This window comes from Pezoporus wallicus, unplaced genomic scaffold, assembly GCF_028554395.1.
Source record: "Pezoporus wallicus isolate ANWC-B61680 ecotype Strahan unplaced genomic scaffold, APGP_CSIRO_Pwel_v1 contig_3876, whole genome shotgun sequence".
NCBI lineage: Eukaryota > Metazoa > Chordata > Aves > Psittaciformes > Psittacidae > Pezoporus > Pezoporus wallicus.
In genome coordinates this window covers 1970053-1994712 of record NW_026636085.1, presented here as the reverse complement: position 1 = coordinate 1994712, position 24660 = coordinate 1970053, and the positions used below count along the sequence as shown (strand labels likewise).

General features: G+C 47.0%; 1 protein-coding gene across 1 annotated transcript in view; it reads right to left on the bottom strand.

Annotated features, from left to right (window-relative positions):
- Positions 1-4057: 4057 nt before the first annotated feature.
- ME3 (malic enzyme 3) overlaps positions 4058-24660 on the bottom strand; it is a 111721-nt gene continuing 91118 nt past the window's right edge. The window contains exons 7-14 of the mRNA XM_057399034.1: positions 20128-20237; positions 8694-8791; positions 8125-8238; positions 7371-7476; positions 6656-6798; positions 5647-5820; positions 5153-5251; positions 4058-4343 (exon numbers count right to left, since the gene is read on the bottom strand). Coding sequence (XP_057255017.1) covers positions 4182-4343; positions 5153-5251; positions 5647-5820; positions 6656-6798; positions 7371-7476; positions 8125-8238; positions 8694-8791; positions 20128-20237 — 1006 coding nt within the window. The 3' untranslated portion in view covers positions 4058-4181. The remainder of the gene's footprint in view (positions 4344-5152; positions 5252-5646; positions 5821-6655; positions 6799-7370; positions 7477-8124; positions 8239-8693; positions 8792-20127; positions 20238-24660) is intronic.

Genomic DNA, 24660 nt, shown 5'->3' with positions numbered 1-24660 from the left:
GAGATACTGGGTGACAAGGATACTACTTTAGTAGCTGTATTTGGGGAATACGGACTGCTTTCTGTTTGAGTGGAAGCTGGGCATAATTGCTACTGATTGTTTCTTGTGTTCAGCTTTACAAAAGACTCAGGCCCACTGCTTAAACCTGTGCTGTGCCTCCTCAGTGCTGAAAGCTCAGTGAATGGTTTGTAATGGGATGTTGCCACGGCACCCCTCAGATATAGGGAATCCTGCCTGAGACAGGGGGTGGTGGCACAGGAGAGGCAGTGGCCCAGATTTGGTCTCTTACCATTTCCTTAATTGCAGACGGAGACACAAGCTCTTCTACGCCAGGTAAAGGTAAAGAACAAGTTTAAAGCAACTGAGGTTGTATTGAGCTGAGCTCTTAGGCAGAAGCTCTTCCCTGGGAGGATGCTGAGGCGCTGGCACAGGTTGCCCAGAGAAGCTGTGGCTGCCCCATCCCTGGCAGTGTTCAAGGCCAGGCTGGACACAGGGGCTTGGAGCAAGCTGCTCTAGTGGAAGGTGTCCCTGCCCATGGCAGGGGCTGGAACTGGATGCGCTTTAAGGTCCCTTCCGACCCAAACCAGTCTGGGATTCTATGATCCTTTACCGTTCTGCAGGCAGTCATCCAAACATCATGGCTTGAGCCTATGCTGAGTGTACTTTGGTCTCTACTATGGGTTCAGGCTGAAAAAGTACTGCAAGGTGGCCTCGAGAGCTATCCTGGACCCTCTGTTAGTACGACATACATAACACTTCCTTCTTGTCCCATGTCTGTTTGATAAACTGAACTCCTAACCTAGCTGCAGTGCTTCTTTGGATATAGAAGATGAGGACCCAAAGGTGCTCTTTCCTTCCAACAGTTAGAAATGAGGTTTCTAGTGAATTTGTGAGATCTCTGGAAATCACAACCATTTTCCAAACCAATCTGCAGGAGTTATAGATGAAACTACCATTCATTGTTCTGCCTGCTGACCATATGAATACAGGCTGGGTGATAGATCTCTTGTTTGAGTAATACCAGCCAGTGACCAAATCTTACCCCAGTTCCAGGAGTCTGCTCCCTGTTGGTGGTTTGTCATCTTGATTCATTAGGTCTGGAGTAAACAGCCCTGTTGTCTTCATTATAGAGAAAGCAAAGGTCAGATAGGTAAAACTGGGTGTCAATTCTAACCAAAGGGGAGATTCCATCCTTCTGTCCCCATTTGTCATCAGTGGGTAATGAATAAAGAACCATTTTTTGCATAGTAACGCTGGGCAGTAGAGCAGGGCTTTAAAGAACAGCTGTAATTGCTTCCCTGCACTCCAATAATTGAATATAAATCAATTACCACCATTGTAGGTGTTTGAACAGCCAAGCTTGCTCTGTGAAGAGACGCCCCTTTCTCTCTCGTTTAATAGCCAGACCTTTAGCGGCTTTGTTTAGCCACATATCTGGGACAGATGAGTCAAACTCGGTCATTAATTAGTGGTTTTATCAAGATGCTCCTTTCAGGACTGAAAGGTCAGCACACCCTCGAGGTGCTGGCAACACACAGGTCCCCATTTGCACATCAAGTCATGGCTTGTGAGGAAGAAGCCGCAGAAAAGGAGTTCCAGGGTAGAGGTTTAATTCAGGGTGGCTGTTGTAAGCACATGCCTGGTGTGCTGAGCGTAGCCATGATGGGCAGCCAGGGGTTTTAATCCTGATGTTGTGATTGGTATTATGGATTAGGGGACCCTTGAGGCTGCTGACAGAAACACCAGGCACAAGGGCTGAAGGGAGGCATGAGTGATAGGACAAGGGGTGATGGGTTTAAACTTAAACAGGGGAAGTTCAGGTTAGATCTAAGGGAGAAGTTCTTTCCTGTTAGGGTGGTGAGGCACTGGAATGGGTTGCCCAAGGAAGTTGTGAATGCTCCATCCCTGGCAGTGTTCAAGGCCAGGTTGGACAGAGCCTTGGGTGACATGGTCTAGTGTGAGGTGTCCCTGCCCATGGCAGGGGGGTTGGAACTGCATGATCTTAAGGTCCTTTCCAACCCAAACCATTCTGTGATTCTATGAGAAGCATGGCCGTGACTTCAATATCATTTAGTTTTACTGCATTGCTCAGAGACCCTTTGGTTGTCAAAGCCACATGCTGGCTCCTGGATGCTGTTTTACTATGGGACAAATGCCACCTGACTAATGCAGACCATCTGGCATTATAAATAAGATGCATTTTTGTCAAGTAATACATGAGTGAGTAGGCAAAGAGAAGTTTTCTTGGCAGAAGTAATTCAGGGATCAGTCAACTGCTAGGCTTAGCATCATGTTAGGGTTCCATAGCGATGCTGTCTGGGCTTGAAATAGTTATTAATATTGCCATATTATTACATGTATTGATATATTTTTCTTGCATTTATGCTATTTTTATCATTGTTTTCAAATAATCTGATTTTTTTTTTTAAAGGAAGAGAAAGAAGAACAATTTGGGAATAGAGGAATTGTGCAGCTGAGAGAAAAAGTGGGGGCAAAAAAGAGGAATCCAAACTGATCTGCTAGAACTAGCCTTGCTTGGAGTTAGAAAACAAACCACAGACATCAGCTAAAAGTCCTCCAGTATTTAACTTGTGGTTTTCCTCCACTGATTTAATCTCTTTCACTAGTTAATGTGCCTCGTAGAGCAGCCACACAGCACTTTCTGGTTTCAATAAGGACTTCCTCTGCAGGAGATTTTCCTCCTACAAGACTGGACAAGGCAAAAGCACTCATTGCTACTGCTTAAATCCCTTTTAAAACAGCGATGTACGACTGGCAGGACCTTCCCAGCTCGGCAAGGCCACGGCTAGAAATGCTCTACAGCCCTCAAGTGGTTCACTTGGGGTCCTACACGTTGGGAACAGGAGGCTCCAGCTTCGGCGAAGAAGCTTCCATGGTGGGTATAGCTTTCCTTCCCAATAGTTTCCCTTCCCAATAGCTTCCCTTCCCAGAAAAGGCACAAAAGGGAACTTGCTGCACTCTCCCCAGCCTTCCCCTTCCAGCCTTTCCCGTCCTTCCCAGCTCCATGGAGGACTGTCTTCCAGCAGCTTTAGGATATTCACCTGCATCTTCACCTATGGAGCAAGTCAAAGCACACTGCACACATGTTACATGGACAAGCACATGGACACTGGGGAGACTGTGGCTCATCTCCAACAAGATGAGGTGCATTTCCTCGTGTTAAAACCCACTTAAAGATGCTAAATGAGGACTCTGGTACCCAGCCTCGGCTTTGCTGTGTGTGAGCAGTGTGAACCGGGAAGGGAAGAGCTGCCTGCAAGCCCCTCTGTTCTTTCCCAGTTATGACCATGATCACACTGGGGTGGTATTTGGTGGGCCATGGGGGGCCCCCCTGGGAATCTGTGACACAGAGAAGCTCCACTGTGGCTGGTGGCAGTGCTTCCTTAGCAGCGCCCAGCAGGAGATGCAGTGATGAAGCCATGTAGTGATGCAGGAATGGATGGATTTGGAGGTGCCCTGGTCTCCTGCTTGGCTTCCCTAGGCTCCTGTTCCCTTGGAGAGCAGCCTGCACTGCAAAGGGGAGGGAATCTGTTGTCCCCATGCGAATGGAGGTTTGGGGTTTGTTTCCAAGGGCCTGGAGCACAGGACAGCACCAGGCTGCATGGCCCATGCACATCCATGGCATGGATGAGACTCGCCAGACACTGGGGACTTTCAAAGCAGGAAAGGGTAGCACTGCCCAAGTGTGCAGCTCTCCCAGGGCAATGCACACACTTCCCATCACATCCAGAGAGCCAAAGGGAAAGCGTGTGTGAGGGATGGTCATGCATACAGCTCCCACCATGGTAGCAGGGCTCTGAGCTTCCCATGGGCTCTCCCACTAAGAATGGGACTCTTTGCTTCTGTGGTGGCCCGGGTAGCTTCTCCGGAGGCATCTGAGCTGGGAGCCAGGCACTATGTTAAGCAAGCAGGAATATGCAGTGCTGACTGACTGTGACGGGCTGCAGCCATGGTCCATCTCTCTCCTTGGAGCACTGACTTGGACTCTGATTCATTCCCTGCTGATATGCTCCCAAAGAGAAAAAGCAGCAGCAAGTAAAAAAACCCTATTGGATTAATTTACTTTTATCATTCTGCAAGCCTGGAGGTGCATTTGTGTCAACAATGACATGAACCATGAGAACTGATGGCAAAAACGAGAGAAGAGTTATCACAAAAGCTTAGATGTCTTGTGTCTGCATGGCTGTGGGGGGCCACCTGTAGTCATCCCCCACAAAGGAATCGTATTCAGGGCTGTACATCAACTGTTTCACAAAGGCTTCCTTGTCTGCTGGCTCCGGGTACCAAGAAGCAAGACCATGCTTGTAGGCCCAGTCCACAATCTGCAGAGAGAGAAGTAAAACGAGTTCATAGAACAGTGCTGGCATCTCACGGAGTGGAAGCCAACTGCAGTTTGGCCCTGCCTGCATTTCCCCTCTTTCTACCCCTCAAAATTGTGTCTTTTTGTTGCCTTTTCCTTTGTGCAATTCCCTGGGTCAGCTCCACATCATCCCTTGGGTGAGGAAATGCAAGCTGCCTGCTTCAAAACGCACACCTCTGCCCTGGCAGAGTGGCTGGAGTGGGCAATTAAAGGAGAGCATCCCTTTAATCACCTCCACTCATGCCCTTAAGCTCCTCACCTACACTGTGCATCCACCAGTAAATCCCAGCAGGCCAGTATGATTCTCAGTGGGTGTTCCCTGAATGGGAATTGCAAATTTGATGTATACAGGGCACCAATCCTGTAATTAGAAGAACAAGCCTGATGTGGAATAGAACTTAGGTAGTTGGGCCCCATCAAATACAGTAAAAGAGGTTCCAAAGGAGCAATCTGGAACATAAAGTCTTTTAGCAACTTGAGTCATGTTTGACTTTAACCCTAAATCTGATTTCTGATGCTGAGCACTCGTATCTCCATGCAATAAAGCAGAGCTCTGTGAGCTGTGAGGCACCAGAGTCACAAGGCATTTTTCACATTTGGGCTTTAGGGATGGGAGAAATCAAAGCAGCAATTCTGGCTGGAAGGATCCTGAGCTCCATTGCTTTAGGCTGTAGAGTAAGTTGAACTAAAACCCCACAAAGCAAAAATGATGCCAGGGCAATTCCTGCCCTCCCTACCATGGGAAGTAGAAATAAAAGTGGAAATACTCACTTTCACAGCGATTTTGAGAGACACCTCTCTGATGGTGTCCAAGGGGGGATAGAGTCTTCCTTCTGCTAGATTCTGCTCTGTCACCTCGGCAGCAATAGACTGCAAGGAAGAGAAAGGCAGCTTACAGAGATGATCTCAAGCACGTACCACATTCACTAGTCTTACATGATATGAGGGTGAAACCTCAGCAGTGGCAGACGTGGGACTAGTTCTGTGTGGGAACTGCTGCACTATTCAAAATACACACATACTAGCTTCATCAGACCTAAAATCAGGGCCAGGATAGTGGAAATGCTTGCTAGGGCAGCACTTATGGAGAATGAGGAGAACCTCCTGGCTCCTGCACCTCTGTATGTGCTATGGAAGCATGAGGGTTTTGACAAGCCGCTTCCACTCAACACACTGCCCCAGTCCAGGCTCTTGAGAACACCTGAAGGAGGTGCCTGTGCCTCTTCTCATCTCTTAAAAACCATGAGTTAATGCCAGTTGGAGACCTCTGCTGTGACGAGGAAGATCTCATCAGAGATGTGCCGGATGCCGCAGGCAGTGACTCCCAGTGCCACTCCTGGGAAGACATAGGCGTTGTTTCCTTGGCCAGGGAAGAAGGTCTGTCCACTGGGCAGGGTCACCTTGGAGAACGGACTCCCACTTGCAAATATCCCCCGTCCCTGATCAAAGAGAGAAGAAGAGGCGTCCAAATTCAGAAGGGAAGTGTTACATGTCTGCTGCTCACCGTGGTCTGTGCTCAGGGAACTCTGGTGACCCAGTGGACAAGGCTCCAGCCAGGCAGTGAGAGCCATCTCCACCAGAGCCATCTCCAGTTGACCCTGCTAGAGGGCCTGGTCCCCAGGGCCACAATCAGGGCCATGGTCAGGGCTACTGAGCACTGAGTGTGCGTTCACACTGCCCAACTACAAGAGCTTTGAACTGGCTGAGGAGGAGTTGCTCTTCTTCATCTATGAAGTGAGACTCATATGGAATGAAGATCTGGGGGCTGTGTGATTGCTCAAGCCAGCAGCAAGTGGTAGGGAAGGCAAAGGGGACAGTAAGACAAGGCATCCTCCCCCACATCAACTCAATCCACATGACAGTAATTCTTCAGTGACAATGGTTCCAAGCTGGGGGATGAAACCCAACTTTCAATGTAGTTGCATAGGTTGGCAAAACACGGGACAGTAACCTAGGAGGATGGGACATCCAGCCACGGGTGAAGGAGGCAAGCACTTTCTTTAGAGGATCACAGAGTAATGCAGCCTGGTAGGGACTCAAACTCCTGCTCACAGCAAGGTCAGCTGTGAAATCAGACCAGGTTGCTCAGGGCTTTATGCAGCCTCATCTTAGAAACTTGTGAAGAAAGAGTCCACAGGAGCAATCCACCTCCTGACTGCCCCCACAGTGTGAAAGTTGTTCTTTAAGACTCTTACTTCACCTTATGCCCCCTGTCACTGTCTGCCCACCAGGCACCACTGTCCTGGCCACCTGCAGCACGCTGAGCTCCAGTACCTCGGTGAGGCGGTAGCACTGCTCCGCCGTGCACTCCGCTTTGCTGGTGGGGTTGCTCAGGGCAAACACAATGGGCCTCTCATTGAAGGCTGCCATGTCCTTCAGCAGCTTCTCAGTGAAGGCTCCTGCAACGGCTGCAGCACCTAGAACAACGAGAGCAGAGTGAGATGGTGCTTTCTGACTGGCTGGTACTGGGCTGATCCCTCTTGAATGCCTCTGTTGGTAAATGAACTGGGGCGGGGGGGAACAGGATGCATCCCTGGAGATGAAGGTGTGAATGTTTCTGTCTCAGATTAAAAGCCTGTCTCAAAGCCCCCTGCTCCTCTGGGCCGTGTTGCCATCAGTGTTTAAGCCAGTCTGGCTGCAGCACTTTGCCCCCAAAGACCTGCCTGAGCTGCCTTGGTGTCATCACTGTCGTGCCCAGTCTGCCAAGGCCATGTGTGCTGCTGAAAGACCCAGGTCCTACCACCCCCAGCACCTCCCTCTACATCCCTCTACACCCTGAGAGGGCTCCTGGAGCTCCAAAAGGGAGGAACCTTGTGCCCCACTGAAGGGAAGGCTGAAGGGAAAGGATGTGGAGAACTCAACTGGTAAAATGGGGACAAAAATGCTCATTTTATCTGGGCTGGGAGAACAAAAGGAGGCCCTGAAAGAAAGACAGAAACTCTCCTAAGAACTGAATTGGTGTGGAAAGGTCACGCTAAGGGAACTCCACCTATAATTGCTGTAGGCTTCACTTTCTGCACAACCTCTTCCAGTGTGTTCACACTGGGGTGGTCCTGAGCAAATATTTCTTTCTCATGGTTCAGGTGGCTCCTGCCCTGTGAGGAGAAAGGAGGAGTCAAACTTTGGTCCGTTGGCAAAAGGTGGAGACATAACGCAGTAACTCACTAGTTCATTTCATCTCTTGGCTCTCTACCTGAACCAGATCCCACAGAGCAGGACCAGTGAGGCACTGAGCTGCTGGTGCAATGTCACACGGGGCTGGTCTCTGCTCCTCTCACCCTCCAGACTATACTGAGGTTGTGTTGGAAGGATCTGGCTGCGAGGGCAGAGGAGGTGTATATATAGCACCAGTCTCCTCACATCTGATGAAGGACAAGGGAAGAGGCCCCTGAGGCACCATGGAGTGTAGGGCAGGTGAGATCACCAAAGCAGGGCACAGTGTTGCTGTTGTAATAACCCATACGACATGCAAGACTTGCAACACTGCTTGAGACCATGGCCAGCAGTGTATCCTACCACTGCAGAGGTACAGCCCAAAGCACTGCCTATAGAGCAGCCAGTGCTGCTGGTACACTACTGTCATCATGGGACCTGGTCCTCTTGAAAGCAGTGACAGCTCTGCTGACACCAATACATCTGCAGCCCTTACTCCTGGTCTGATCCGAGGTATCTGCCTGCTCTGGCCTCTCTTAGCTTGCAGGAGGTGGCAGGGGAGTGAAACTCAGCTCTGGGGACACATTTACCTTGACAATCAGTCCCTTGGAGTCCACCATCCAGATTTTTCTGATGGCATCCTCTCGTGAAATTCCTTCCTTTTCCATGGCCATAAGCAGGAGATAAGCTATGCCCATTGCAGCCTGGAACACAGTATATAGACACTTCACTGGGGTATCATCATCTCTCTTTGAGCAAGGAGTCATACAGACTACCTGACTTCTGCCATGGGGGCAATATGACTGGCTCCAAAAAGTGAGGTTATGTTCTTCCAGCTCTTTGAGCTTACAGTCCTTTTGACTCTATTGCTCAAGAGGCTCTGGTTTACCCTAAATACCAACCCTGAGGACTCAAACCAGCCTCCTCAGTGTCCCTGCAGCATGCTGCCTCATGAGGGACTTCCCTCAAGGTACTTGCCCCACTAAAAGGCAACTTCTATGCAGCAGCAGCATGGTCCCCATGTGGGGCCCACTCCTGCCCAGTGACAACCTGCTTCTGTGCTTTGTTTCCATGAAGCCTTGCAGGAAGCTTCGTGGTTGACTCTTCTCTCTCTGGATTTTTATCATATCTAAGAACAAACTTAAGAACATTCTCCTACCTCTCCAGCTCCCTGGAAAACGAACTTATGGTCAGAGAGCTTGTTCTTTGTGATCCTTAAGGCTGCAAAGATGCCAGCGACAGCAACAGATGCAGTGCCTGGAAAAAGAGAAACCCCGTGAGACGGACTTCCTTGCAAATGGATTGTCTGCCCTACTGGTATGCTGTTAGAAACCTTGTGGTAGCATCCATTCTCTTAGATCTTGGCACTAAAAGATCAGGGTGCTGTCCCTACTCTGAAATATTAAACCTCAGAAGACCCCTGCAAGGCAGGAGGACACAAACAACCCTCCATGTAGATTCAAAGGGATGATGAATTCTAGAATGCCAGAAGAAGTTAATACCTAACTCCTGAAGGATTAAGATACATGTGATGCGTAAGGATCATAAAGTGGGTTGGCTTTGAAGGGACCTTAAAGCTCATCCAGTTCCAACCTCCTGCCACTGGCAGGGACACCTTCCACTAGAGCAGGTTGCTCCAAGCCCCTGTGTCCAACCTGGCCTTGAACACTGCCAGGGATGGGGCAGCCACAGCTTCTCTGGGTACCCTGTGCCAGCGCCTCAGCACCCTCACAGGGAAGAACTTCTGCCTAAGAGCTCATCTCAGTCTCCCCTCTGTCAGGTTAAAGCCATTCCCCTTGTCCTGTCCCTACAGGCCCTTGTAAAAAGTCCCATAAGACATCTGCAGCAGGTGGTGGTGTGAACTTGGGCACCCTTGTCACAAAATCCTCTGTGATCACGGAATCACCATCCCCTTCTCGTTCACCTTCACAGCCCTGCACCACCTTCTCTTTTTTCACTTCCCTGACTCAGAGCCATCATGCCTCACTGCCAAGCATTAAGGAGTCACTGCGATCATGAGTTGTTCCCAGATATTAGTGAGAAAGAATCCAGTACATGGAGAGCAGATTCCTGATGTTACAGCCACTGTGATACTGCAGCTTTCCATTCATTAAGGGAGGCAGATGTCTGTGGGCTGAATAAACCCGCCCTCACCCCGCATCAATCACATACAATATTCATCTGATCTCTTATCCCAAGTGAAGGAACATGGTGGGAAGAACCAAGTAAGGCACAGACTAACTGGGATTCAGGCACTGATGGTATCTTACATCACCTGGGCAAGCTGGATACAAGGCTTAAAGAAGAGCTAGGAATGATGGAGGCAGTTTTATCACAGAATATCACAAGCTGGAAGGGACCCATAAATACCATTCAGGCCACTAGTTTTATTCCTCAGCATTTTAAAGGGTATCAATTTGGATGTGCCTGAGCCCTGATGCTGGTCTGTCCATTCTCACCTTCACAAGGCAGTCCACAAATAACAAGTCTTGTGGGTGGCCATGGATGGGAGGGACAATGAACCCTTTTAGGCCAATAAATTTGATTTCACCAGATTTCCAGCATTTCCTAGCTTCCTGCCCATTTAATCAGCCAGTGCATCTGGGTTTCAACCAGCCAATGCTTCAGTGAGACCCTCTGCAGTGTCCTTAGGGCTTGGGCTGCTGCCAGACATCAGTGAAGGGGGCCTCCAAGGGACTCTTCATTAGGGACTGCAGAGGTAGAACAAGGGCTGATGGGTTCAAACTGAAATAGAGGAAGTTCAGGTTAGATATAAGGAAGAAGTTCTTTACTGTGAGGGTGGTGAGGCACTGGAATGGGTTGCCCAGGGAAGTTGTGAATGCTCCATCCCTGGCGGTGTTCAAGGCCAGGTTGGACAGAGCCTTGGGTGACATGGTTTAGTGTGAGGTGTCCCTGCCCATGGCAGGGGTTTGGAACTGGATGATCTTAAGGTCCTTTCCAAGCCAAACCTTTCTGTGACCCTGTGATTCCATCAGCAAACAGCAAGCAGCTCATGAGCAAAGCATGACCATGAGCAGTGAAACCAGCAGATGGTGCTGCCCCATCTGTCAAGGACTGAGGAAGGACATCCAGCGTTACTCGCTCCTTTTCTGCAGTGCAAAAGCCAGAGCTAAAGCAGAAACCGGCTGATAAATCACAGCATCAGGGAATGATTTACTCTCTCATTATTTCCGTGCAAGAAAAAAAATCTAGCGGGAGCACAGTTATACTGGCAGAGAGGTAAACTTCTACTTACACCGCTTATTTTGCTTAGGGAACCAATATCAGCTACTCTGACAGAGAAAAACTTCACTGCATCATAGAATCACAGAATCCCAGGTTGGAAGGGACATCAAGGATCATTGGGTCCAACCCTTCTAGGCAAAGCATGACCCAGACTAGATGTCCCAGCACCCTGTCCAGCTGTATCCTAACAGTGTCCAATGCTGGGGAATCCACCACTTCCCTGGGAGATTATTCCAATGGCTGATTGTTCTCGCTGGGAAACGTTTTCCTCTTGTGTCCAGTCAGAATCTCCTCCGGGAGTAACTTGTCCTCACCATCCCTCATCTCTTCCATGTGACTCCTTGCAAAAAAGGGAGTCTCCATCTTCTCTGTAGCCACCCTTTAACTACTGGAACATGGGGATAAGGTCTCCCCTGATCCTTCTCTCCAGACTGAACAGTCCCAGCTCTCCAGCCTTTCCTCACATGGCTTCCCAGTCCTTGGATCATCTCTGTGGCCCTTACAGGCCAGACCAGAAGTGTTTATCATTTCCATTAATTCACCAATACGTTGTGTTTATAACTCAGATGAGTTTATTTCTCTAAAAATGAATAGTGCCACTAAAGAGTGATTCTGGTGTCCATGCACATTGGTACAGAATGGCAGCAGCACCGTGTTTTATTCATGAGGACATCACAAACATCCGTGTCAAACACAAAATGGACTAGGCTAATGTTGGAGGCTTTGTAAGCTTCTTGCCTGCAGCAAATCACTTGGGACGCTTGCTTCAGCACTGAGGATGAATCATGGAATCTCAGACTGGTTTGGGTTGGAAAGGGCCTTAAAGCTCATCCAGTTCCAACCCTCTGCCACGGGCAGGGACACCTTCCACTAGAGCAGGTTGCTCCAAGCCACTGTGTCCAACCTGGCCTTAGAGTGAACTGAAATTGAAGTTAATGAACCCCCTTCATTATCCCACAGAACAGTTTGTGTCATGTTATTTCCAGACCCAGATGACCTGAGTTGAGTCAGTTTAAAAGGGAGTTGATGTGGAGGGAACCAGCCACGGAGTGCTGCTCTGCTTCACCATTAACATGCCAACTCAGACAAATGAAGGATGTATGTGAGGGATTTCCTCTTGCTTCTCCTGCACTAAATCTCTGCCTTTTTAAGCTGTATTTAGAGTAGTGCACTTATCTGGCAAAGCACCATGCTGTCAGACTGGGAAAATTACAGAGGAAGATCATGAATATCCAAGGAATTTAAAGAAACACCAGATAATTGCCTTGGGGTTAGATTTCGCTTTTTGTGGGTGTCACATACCTAGCCCAAGCTCATTCTCTCTGTATTTCAGTCTATAATCAGCAGGACTGAAGGCTTGCTGCCATGCCAGATGCTGAGGATGGGATTCCCCTAAAAAACCATGTATGATCCTGCTCGTGCTAAAGCAGATGCCTGAAGTGGATCACATGAAATGCACCCTAAAGGTGTCACTGCCACCATTTCTTTAAGAGAGACAGGATAATTGGCATACATGTAGACAGTTCTACTGCAGGCATCTAAACTGAGGAGGAAGGGATCCCACCCTGGCAGTATGAACTGCAAAGAAGCGGGGTCTCTCTGTTGTCAGCAGTGCTAAGCTTGTGACATGCAGCAGAATATGAACACCTCCACATACACTTGTGTGCTCCCATGCTGTCTCCCAGGCTTACTTTGCATAGAAATCCCCAAATGCCCATGTGGGTGGTAATGGGGATTGGATCAGAGGAAAAAATTCCCAAGTGGAATAATTACAGTGTGACAGTGCAAGTGTAGGGTCACAGCATTAGCAATAATAGATGTCTGGAAAGTATTTAAAAGAGAGAAATCTAACTGGAGAAGTATCTTGTTTCTCTTGGTCCTGACCCAGGCAAGACTGCTTTATACCCTATGAGTATCAAGGAGTCTGACAGGACAAATGCAAACCCATTTCAAGGGGAAATGCTCATGGGACATTAAACAGAGGGACTTGAGGTCTCCTTAAAGATGTTATTAGGAGGAACTGCAGAAGGGGGCTGTATGGAAAGGAAGGATGGACAGATTCATCTGCAGAGCAGCATGCATGTGTAGAGTGGGGACCAGTGGGACTGGGTGTGCCATTACTCATCCCCTGCACTTGCTCTGCAGCTCTGACTAAGAGCAGGACTCTGACCCACTCTGCCATTCCTGAGCCTCCTCCTCTGTCTCCAATGTGTTTCTAATCCCTCCACATCTCCCAAACTGCATCTCACCCCCATTACTCAAGCATCAAAGTTACTGTACCTTGGCCTCAGCTCAGTATCTGTCTTTGATAATTACAAATACTGAGGCTGGAACAGCAGAGCATCTCCTTGGAGGAGAGTTCACAGCTGGTTTGTGTCAGGAACTGCCTAATCATTGTTCTTCAACCAAAAAATGAGCCTGGGGTGGGGAACCCTTCACCGTGACTTGTGGCAAGAAAAAACCCACTACCCTTCAACACGTTGGTCTATCTGTTTTCCAAAGAGACTGAATGCTGCTATTGCAGATAACTACTTCCCTAAGTAATTAGCAAGAGCCAGCTTGGCTGGTCTGCATCCAAGATGAGATATGAAGGGGTGCAGAGAGAAGAAAGGAAAGCACTCGCAAGATCTCATCTCTCCAAGACTCAACATAGCATCACAGAATGGCAAGCAGACCTCAGGAGCCCCTCTGGAGAGTCCAGAGCAACAGGACCAGCAAAGAAGAGGTATTTAAACCCAAGGTGCACTCAGGAAAATGGCCATGAATTAATCTCTGACACTCAGGCACAGTCAATACTGTAAAACATTAAGGAAAACCCCTCTGAGGTTGATGTTCCACTTGTACCAGTGTCAGAACTATCCCCAGTAGATGTCAGTGGAGCTACACTGGAGCAAAACAGGGGGAAAGGATCTGCTCTGTAGCTCCAAGAGGCTGCATGGATGGAAAAGGCTGCAGCCCAAAGGAACCCATGCTCAGGGACCTCATCCTTCATCAGAGTGGGGAGAGCGGACAGAAGGGCAAGCAGCTTCATAAAAGGAGTTACTGGCTTGAGTGTAACAGCAGTGCTGCCCAGCACTGATGTAAAGGGTGTACCATGCGTGACAGCACCCCATGGCTAAGCAGGGGACATGGGGGAAGCAGGCAGTCCCCCTATACTGAGGGTTGGCACTGCCCTATTACCTGGCTGAGTAGAGCAGAGCATCACTACCATGCTGTATCCTTCCGACAGCAGCAGTGATGGGAGCGTGCAGCCCGCACCATCGCCTGTTCCTTCGCACAGCACCCGTGTGGGTGGCTCCCCTTCCCCACACTGATTGAAGAGGTGGCCAAATTCAGACTGATCTTGTATTTTTCACCCTCGTCCTGTCTGCTTACACTTTGCTTCATCAAAACCATGCCAAGACGAGGGCCGGGGGAACAGCAAACACCAGTTTAACAGCTCCAGCGAAGGGCAGCCAAGAAAATACATCTAAAGTTATGGATGCAGAGGAAGCATAGGGCTTTTCCAAATTCTGGTTCACATTAACTCCCCGCAGCAGTTCCGCCTGTTACTGGAAAGCAGAGTGGAACTTGTCCAGATCCATTCCAAATACATAATCAAAAGTCAAACACAACAGAGCTGAAACAAAAAGCTGCTGAAGTGTTTGCAGCTCAAGGTCTTCACCTCCATGACTGTGGGATAGTGTTAGCCCTTCCCCAAAGGGCCTCTGTAAAACATGAAGGAAATAAACCTAGAAATGCTGTGGAGCACGTCAAGGAGAGCAGCAGTAAAAGGCAAAGTGCTCAGGGATGGAACTCACTTTCTACACTAACAGCTTTAGGGACACTGGTAACCCAGAAGAGGTGGTGAAGAGCTGACTGACAGTGGAGATGCAGAGCTCATCTTAAAGCAGATGCCTAATGTAGGTCATCCTAGGTGTCTGGTTTTAATCCTTCCACTGTAAAGCTATACAGTGCAGTGCCTGAAACAAACATTGCGGCAGTGGCCAGCAGCCTGGACTTCGAGATCACAGACAGCTTAACACAGAGGAGATGTATGCTATTCTTTACTGCAAAGGAGGAGTTTGCAAGGGCATCAGAGAGGAGAGGGAAGCAAATGTTACAATCCCTAAAATGACATAAGATACAGTCCAGCTTCTTAGAGCCTTGCACCACTAAGCCCAAGAAACTGAGGCCCCTGTACACCAGGAGTCTATATTCTTCTGACTTGCTTAGCAGTCAACATGTGATTTAGACAAAGGTCTAGGCGCTGGCCCTTATATCATAGAATAGTTTGGGTTGGCAGGGACCTTCAAAGGTCACGTACTCCAAGGCCCTGCAATGAGCAGGGAGACCTTCCACTAGATCAGAACCACATCCAGCCTGGCCTTGAATGTCTCTGGGGATAATGCGTCTGTATCTAATACAGCAGCATCAAGGGAAAATGCAGAGCACAGTAGGTTGGAGAGGGCTCGGTAATGGTGAAACTGAGAACATCTCCACATCTACCTTCATGCCGGGTAAATCCCCCCAGGGAAAGCATGCTGCTCAGGAGCTGCCTGGCAGGACACAGCCTGCTTTGTCCTGTAGCACCGTATGGTCCAGCGTTCCCTTCCTATTGTGCTCCCCTCCTCCTTAGTTTCCTGTGACAATTACTGATGCGTTTTCCACGCCAGCTGAAACAACAAAGTAAGATGCTGCACCATTTTAATCTGCTGCAATTAGTTAATGCCGAGCCAGCAAGTCGCTTTGCCTGCTTCTCACACCACACGGAAACGTGCCTGAAAAACAGGCCATGTTTGCACGTGATTGATTTCTAACTGGCCCAGATCAGCGGCACTGGAGTCAGCCTGTTCCCAGTCTCAGCTGAGGTCTGGGAGCAGTGTTCGGTGCTTGCTGAAGTGTCCTGGGAAGGTTATGGATGGGTTATCTGCTGGGATAATGAGGAAAGGTAGTTGGTGGGTCAAGAGATATTCTGAGGCTCATCAGCAGTCACACATCCAACAACAAAGAGGAGTCATTGCTCTGACACTGGGAAGTCTTGGAGAGGTCTGCAAAGTGATGACCCCAAGCACTGCCTGTAGTGTAGTTGTGGGAGGACTACGGGATACAAAAGGCTCAGTGTTTTAATGTGGCTAGTGATTTGGCATTTCCCATCCTGAAGCGCCTTCAAGAAGTCTCATTTGCAGTGTGGGTGTTCAGGATTTTAGAAATCCTGTCTGTTTATAGCATCTGAGGCTGGATATGGATATATCTGTAACACTCCAATTGGTGGTTCTTTGAGATGCTATCAATGTTATATGGGGTCTATATTTATGGGGTCTAAACTTATATGGGGTCTATATCTATACTTATATGGGGTCTAGTATTAAAAGACTGCTAAAGATGCCCAGAGCCAGGAGATAGTTGGCTTTATGCTTCTGTGCACTGTTCTCTCTGTCCTGCCCATGTCTGTGAAGGGATTTTTGACCTGATCAGGTCACATTTAAATAGCACATTAGAGATTTCTTCATTTTTCTCTGACTACACTTGCAGAACAACTTCTGCTGTTCAGTATGGAGTAAGAAATCTGTGCCTTAAGAATTCTTGTTTGCGTTGTGACTATGGAGGGTAACACACTGATCAACCAGCAGAATGAACGTTGAATAAATGAGGTTGGAATTGATGCCTGGACATCATCTAGTCTAGTATCTGCTCAAAGTGAGGCTAGCTTCAAAATGGGCTGAGACTGCTTAGGGCCTTCCTGAAGGATGAAAAGTCCCAAAGCACACTTGAGCTGTGCAAGTTTACAGGGTTTCTATAGACTCCTACTTACTTAGCTGGGATTATTCAACACACAAAGTCCATGAGACCTGATGAGATGCACTTGAGCATGCTAAGGTATGTGGGCAATGGTGTTACAAAGTCATCATTTGGAAGGTTTTGGTAACTGGGGAGATTCCTCATTCTTGAAAAGAGGCAAATTTCATACCCATCTTCAAGAAGGGACACAAGGATCCAGGGAACTTCAGCTCAGTTGGTCTAACCCCCTGATCTGCGGATTACAAAGCAAATCTAGAAGCTACATTTGGGAACATGATGGTGATTGAGGACAGTCTGGATCTCCCAAGGCAAATCACACCTGATTGTGAATATCCATCCTTACAGATACTGGAAATCACTTGGCTGAACAAGGCTCTGAGGAACCTGATCTAATGTCCAAGTTGGATCTAAGTTTGAAATTACCTTTAAAGCTGGGTGATGTACAGAGGTCCCTTCCAAACAAACTCCTTCAATGATTTTATGTATTTTCTTGTATGAAGCAGGAAGCCAGAGATGCCTCTCTCAGGGATGCACAAGACTGGACACCTTTGTAAGACTTTTCTGTTCTCTACTTCCTATTACAGTGATATCTCCAGTGATAACTGCACAGTTAAGTGGAGCAAAGTTACAGTAGGAAGAGAAAACAGGATCTAAAGCATTCTCATGTCCCTCTGATTTCCTATGTGCTTCACCGCCTGCCCTGGCACTTTACTGGGAAAAAGGAAGAAGTGACAATTAGTTTTCTCCCACAGAGCTGAAACTGAAGCTGTTGCCCCTTGCATGAACCCAGATGGAGCTGGGAAAGGACTGATGTCATCCCCCCATGGAGGAAGGAGAAGCAGCCCTTAATGGGAAGCTCCCACATGTGGGCACTGCGAGCCAGCTTCTGCTAGCTCCCAGGCTAATGGCTTTCAGAACCAGAGCAATCACCTCATCCCTGTTTGTGGTACCTGGCAGGTGTCCTGCTCAGCATCAGCAGCCTGGCTGGAGCTGGAAGGGGTCTGAGTCACTTGAACTCTACGGGGTTAGGGTGGGTTTGGCAATACAGTAATTTGTGTGGCCCAAAAAGTTGGCATATGTAAACTGCTTTCTGTTCATGTAGACCCTGGGGCAGCAAGAGGGAGGCCTAAAGGAGATTAAGTGGAGCAATTCATACTTGCTTCCCACGTTTCATCTGTGTGTGTGTAGGCTCATTGCATTCAGAGCCCCACTAACCAACAAGTTTAACTGCTATAGCTCAGGCCTGATCTAACCTGCACTGTTTGTGCCTAAGATGTGCTTTTAAATCAATATACTTAAAAAAATGCCAGCTCAGAAGCCGAGATAATTCAGGCTTCAGGAGGTCTTTTCCTGCCTGAATTGAGTAGAATGTATCAGGCCTGCTTAAACAAGGCTTTGCATGATTCTCATTAATCATTTAGAACACGATCTGCATTGAACTCTCCCACTTTTTTAGGTAGGCAAGTCGTGAAATTCCAGCATGTTGGGAAAGAGAGCCTGAGGTGAAACCAAAGAACAGGAGGGTGTGAGAAAATGGCACTTCCTACCTTTCTTGTATCATCTGGGGATCAGACTACTCATCCCAGCTTCAACTCCATTATCTCTGACATGACTCCAAGACAGAGTTAACTGAGGAGATTCAAATAGTTCAGCTTCCCAAAGGTCCTCAAAACACATTCCTGATTACAACCCTAGCTTAGAATCCCTTTTCTTTCTGACAGCTGCATAATCCCCACCTGAAACAGTGGCTTGCTTCCCTTGACTCATCACTTGTCTGTGCAAAAGATCAGCAGGATTTCTTTCCTTATCTACTACCATGAAACCAGTGCCAGCCAGATGCCTTATTTGAGAATATAAGGGAGTTTCACTAGCAAGAGGTAAAATCCTACTGTTTCAACAGGTGGGACTGCAGAGCATTTCCAGGGGACTTGACATCTCCCATGCGCTATGACACACATCTAATGGGAGGAGGCAAGGTCAGCTTTATGGTGATGCTGGTTTACAGCATCCTCCTGGATGTGGTTCATTTCCAGGAACTGTTTGAGGCATTCAGCTATGACCTATAGCCAAAAAGAAACTGTAAAAAATGTCTCTTGCTTCCCAACCAGACTCTTCAGTTTTGCTTTAATATCCTCTTTTTCTTGAAGAAACCATTCCAATTCACTAAGAAACCCTTTCGGTTCACTCTAATTCCCCCAAGAAAACCTACATCCAGGCCCACAGATCTGCTATATCGCCTGGCTTCCTTTCCTTTCGACTGCTCAGTCCCCTTACACCTGCAGAGACAGCAATTAATCCAACATAAACTTTACATCACCAGCTTCTTACTACAGGCTTCATCTGTCCGTCTCCAGAACAGTCTGAACTCTTGGTTCTTCCATTCAAGACTTCTATTCAAAAATGTATCTCCTCTGTTCTCTTCTATACTCCTCTGCCCACTGAAAGCTTTTGTGGGTGGCAAAAACCCCCAATAAGTCTTGTTGTACAGGAGTATCTATCTCACCTTCTCTGAAATGCCTTAAGCTCTGCTGCTTCTAAAGCCTCTTTGTGGAAGTATCTTTGAGCAGGACCATGCATCCCATCACACCAACCACATTCCCACACTCCAGGGTCTTACTCTTGTGTCATGATAGACATGAATAAGCTGTTACATGCACTGCCAAATATTGCTAGATGGGCAGCAGATGCAGAAATAGTGCTGCAAAGTCTGCTCAGAATAGAACCAGCATTGTGTGAAACAACACTGGCATTTCTTTCAGTCTCTTTCAAGTACAAGGGAGGACGAGCCCAACTGACTGCAAATAATGAAATCAACAAACCTTGGAAATTCTGCATGCTGCAAACAGGACTAAGGAAAGATGAAGGGACTCAGAGGAGAACTGGTTATTTAGAATCACTTGGGAAGATCCCTGTCGGATGGGCAAAGAACCCTTCCAGTGGTTTAAAACTAAGCACCAGAGCAGGATGCCACCAATATGCATCCATCCCTCTGTGCCTGCTGAGCCTCCCAGGGCCTGGGAGACAGGCTGGCTATAGCCCCACCTTGGCTGCTATCACTTCTCTTTGCCACTAGAAGGGTTATGTTAACCACTCTAGGGGAGAACAAACCTGTTACCAGATTACTGTGGAGTTAGCATCTATGAAGAGGAAAAAAGCTGGTTTAACTTTTCACCTGCGCATGTAAAAAGGAGGATAACAATAGAGGGACATTGCCAGGGTCAGCTAATGGCCACCTGGCTCATGGAAACTGAAAGCCTTGCCTAACTGTTAAACCCTCACCATTGTTTTAGCTAAATTACAGAAAATTAATGGAACTCTCTAAATTACCTTAATAATCTAAGGCACACACCCATTTTCTCCCTTGAACAACCCTTCTGCAACAAACATTCCTATGAACAATGCAAGGTCGCCTTTCGAGTTGGAGTGCTGTGTTTTTGCTTGTGTTTTGAAATGCTTTATGTGTAAACTCTACCTTTTATCACACATCTGACTATTGAACAGTAAACAGTCTTGTGATCTTAATCACAAGGTAAAGGTTAAATGTGCATTCTCCTAACAGTACTTACCCTGGATATCATCGTTGAACACACAGTATCTGTTGCGGTATTTATTGAGGAGACGAAAAGCGTTAGCATTGGCAAAGTCTTCAAACTGGATCAGACAGTTCATGCCATACCTGCAAGTCAAAGGGTAATTAAAAAATGGATACAAGTTTTTCCACAACACAGGATTATATGTACATCTTCTACCAGGATATTGTAGTTAGTGGCTCTAGTTCAGAGAGGAAAGTACCACAAGAGAAATGCATCACAGTAACAGCAAACAGGATCACACCCTTCCCAAGGTTCATAAACTCAGAAATGGAGAATCACCAAGAATAAATTGTATTCACAATTCAAGGGGCTTCTTGATATGTATAGCTATATACATGTATATATTTATATGCATCTTTGGCCTATCTGAAGGGGCTTCCAAGGATGCTGGAAAGGGACTCTTCATCAGGGACTGCAGTGATAGAACAAGGGTGATGGTTTCAAACTAAAACGGGAAGTTCAGGTTAGATATAAGGAAGAAGTTCTTTACTGTGAGGGTGGTGAGAAACTGGCACAGGTTGCCCAAAGAAGTGGTAAATGCTCCATCCCTTACAGTGTTCAAGCCCAGGTTGGACAAAGCCTTGGGTGACATGGTTTAGTGTGAGGTGCCCCTGCCCATGGCAGGGGGTTGGAACTGGATGATCCTAAGGTCCTTTCCAACCCAAACCATTCTGTGATTCTATGATCAGTTAAAGGGACACCCCCAAGTGCCCACTTCAACTGTAGGTGACCGAGAGATGAGAAAAAACCCTGCTTGTGAGATCCCATGGACTGAGTGTTTCACGGTGTGACTTCACAGCCACATTTGTGTGCTTTGGAAAGTCTCTACCGAGCTGCTTTGCAGGGAACCAGGCACACAATGACAGCCAGTGACCCATGGAGTCAAGAGGCAGGAAACAATTGCAGACTTTCCATAATGGTGCAGTAATTTCAGGGCAAGTGTACAGCTTCTAAAAGCTGGGTAATATTCAGACTGCTCCATAGCTATATACTGTCAGCACTCTGTATGACTCTAGCCTGTGTTAAGGCTTTGCAAATAAAATCTAAAAGGGCCATAGGTACTCTTTTCTCTCACATGAATGTCAGAGGGCAGCGGAGAAGCACAGGGAATGAGTAATGCAACCTCTGGGCTGTAGGCAAGTGAAAGGGCTCTAAATAGCTGCTCTGTTTTACAGACCTGAGCCTCTCTGGGACTGCAAGCAGTGCAGAGGCAGCATCACTTATGTACCTGTCATTCAGTCTTCCCTCCTTTGCCATTGGAATCTGAAGGAGTGGACACCCCTGCTTTAAACTAGAAACTGATACTGGATAAAACTTGCTACATTTGAGAAGCCTGGCTCCTGTTATGAAAAGCTCTTTTCACAGTCAGCATCCCCTGGAAAGGATTGAACTGCTTATTATATGATTTTCCATCTCAGTTATGTCTGTCAACAAGGAGACAACGATAAGGACGTGCATTGTGCTCTGCTATTTGTCCATCATGAGAAACTCTCACTGGTCTCAAACAAGGAAAATGGTTGGCTTTTATGCTTGCTTCACATTGTCTGTGCTTGCTTTTAGAAAAGGACCACAATGGGACAGGCTGTTTAGTAGGGCCTGTAGTGATAGGACAAGCAGTAATGGTTTCAAACAGGGGAGATTCAGACCAGATATAAGGAAGAATTGTTTTACAATGAGGATGCTGTGGCTGCCCCATCTCTGGTAGTGTTCAAGGCCAGGTTGGACACAGGGGCTTGGAGCAAGCTGCTCTAGTGGAAGGTGTCCCTGCCTGTGGCAGGGGGTGGCACTGGATGAGCTTTAGTGCCCCTTCCAACACAATCCAGTCTGTGATTCTGTGAATGATCTTAGAGCCGTTTATGACTCTTAGATTCAAAAAGCTCAGATTCAACTCAATGCCTTGCTCCATTTAAGTTTCCTAATAAGCTTAATATTTGCAAAATAATACTAATAAACAATAAATAAAAATATCTACAAAAAAAATCAACTGAAAAATTAGGCGTTTGGAATCCTTGTTGAATAAGGGTCACAGAAGCTGTGGAAACTTTTCTGTGGGGTCTTCAATAAAGTTTCACATCCCCAGAGGAAAGCGTCACTGCTCCAGAGGGGAGCAGGTGGGTACTCCTTGAGGACCAGGAGCATCATCCCAACATTCCTACCTTGAACTGTGAGTCTGATATACTGGTTCTTTCATTTAAAGCATCTGGTCCTAGGGTCTTGCCATGACCAATGCGTGATCTTTATTAAGTTCTCACATTCTGCAAAGACTCACATAGGTTCAAAAATGTGGTTTAAAAAGCTCAGTGAGCATATTGCAGAGAGAAAGACAATGATCATCACAAAAACAGCTCAGTGAAAGAGGTTTGCATCCAGCACTGTCTTGTCATACCAAGGGGCAGGAAGAGAAATGAAGTGGCTTTGGGCCACCACACTTCTGCTCTGCTTAATAGAAAACGATCAAAGACAAAACCAGATCAAGTAACTGCACTGGCTCATGCTGCAGACCACAAAGAGAGGAAAGAATCTGTGCTCCAAAGAGAGCAAAAATACTGTTCAGGTTAATACTCTTGCAAATTCGAGTCTGTAGTCAGGGAAATCCACCCACCCGTGTGCTCTTCGGAGAGCTGGTCACACATATGTTAATGCTGGCTGAGGTCACTGGTTTTATTAAGCAAGTCAGCAATGTTACTTGCTCAGTGATACATATAAATAATAATAGTAGTGTTAGAGAAATAGTTTCTATAGCAACTGAAGTTGCTTAAAGATTTGCTGTTTGCTGTGAGATGCCAGCAGATGTTCTGGATGGTTTGTCATCTCCCTGTTAGCCATGTGTTCCTTACATGTCCAAATGATGAATAAGAGGATCATCCATTAGGAAACAGGTACTTTTTGTGCTGTTTATTGGCACTAATTCCTTGGATATCCACAGTCTTCATTCTGATTTCCAAGACCTTACAGACAGAAGGAGGCTTGTTCAGCATTCCAGAAGATAACCGCCAGAACCTGCAGTGGGGAGGCTTAAAGTGCATAGGCAGCCTGTCCCTCAAAGATTTGGTTTAACCTGTAGTCAGCAGCTCCCATTCCTCTTGGGCACACTGAAGTGTGCATTTCTTGGGATCTCTGCAGTCCTATGTCTCCTTGTGGAACTGGAGCTTTCCCCTTAGCATGAGTAATTCTTACACTTGCAGGCTGTGGAAAAGGATGCTTGGACTTCATTTCTGTACCTCTCTGGCAAGTGGTTTTGAAAGAATTCAGACACACTGGACAGAAATAGGAAGAGACTATAACAGCAAAGTCTTTGATGGTTACTAAATATTATCCAGGTTAATGTCCTAACACCCACCCTCAACCACTACAACACATTCACACTTCTCAGCAGAAATGAGACCTTTTGGAGTTACAAGCCAAACTCTGCCTGTCTGTTGCATAGCACATTAATGTCAGGTACAGAGTTTGATACCCTCTGATGAAGGTTGTGTGTGGGATAAATTAGAGTCTCTAATTTCTCTCTAAAACCAGTTTCTCACCACTGTCCTCACGTCATCACAGCTAGAACAGCATTAATACTGAAGCCTGTATCTGGTGACATTACAAGAATCATTATTTAATAGCATCACCATGTCTCTTGGTTCACTGTTGGCTGCCAGACCACCATCTGGGGACCCTGTTCTCCACCATCTCTGGAATTAATTTAGCCACTTTATAGAACTGGAAACAAAAAGATGTACTTTCCCAGTTCTTTCTCATCAAAAAAAATCACTAGTATTTCATAGAATCCCAGACTGGCTTGGGTTGGAAGGGACCTTAAAGCTCATCCAGTTCCAACCCCCTGCCACGGGCAGGGACACCTTCCACTAGAGCACGTTGCTCCAAGCCCTGTCCAACCTGGCCTTGAGCACTGCCAGGGATGGGGCAGATTCATGCTAAAGATTCTATTGCTGTCTCATTAGTTTGCACATTTTGGGGTTTGTGCTATAAATAATTACGACCCAAATTCTGGCTTTCTTTGCCATACTTTGCAAAAACCTCCCTGTACAAATAGCCTCACTGGGAAATGCTTTAGAGAACAGTCCATGCACTCATTTTAGTCTGGTCTCCAGACATTGCCTAGCAAACTTTGCACAAGCAGTATCTTTAATGAAATGACATACTACTGATAAATATAATAGTCTAAGACTGTCAGCTAATGAAGGATGACTCCAGGAGCTAAACACACACGACATTACAAGCCTGCTGTGAAAATTACCACCTGAAAACCTTTATTAAGAAATGATTCAATTTCCTGGAAAACAAACAAGCAAAGGGTTCGTGCTTTATTTATCACTGTACTGCTGTTCCAGTACTGCTACTGTCAAGCTAGAGCTACATGGAATCTCTAGGCTGTGCTAACAGGAAAGATGCTGTTAATAAAGCCTGTATCCCCTGTAGAGGATGATACACATCTCTCTTGGATGAGTGCTAAGTATGGAACAAAAGAGTGTGAATCCCAGAAGAGGGAGGCGGATGTTT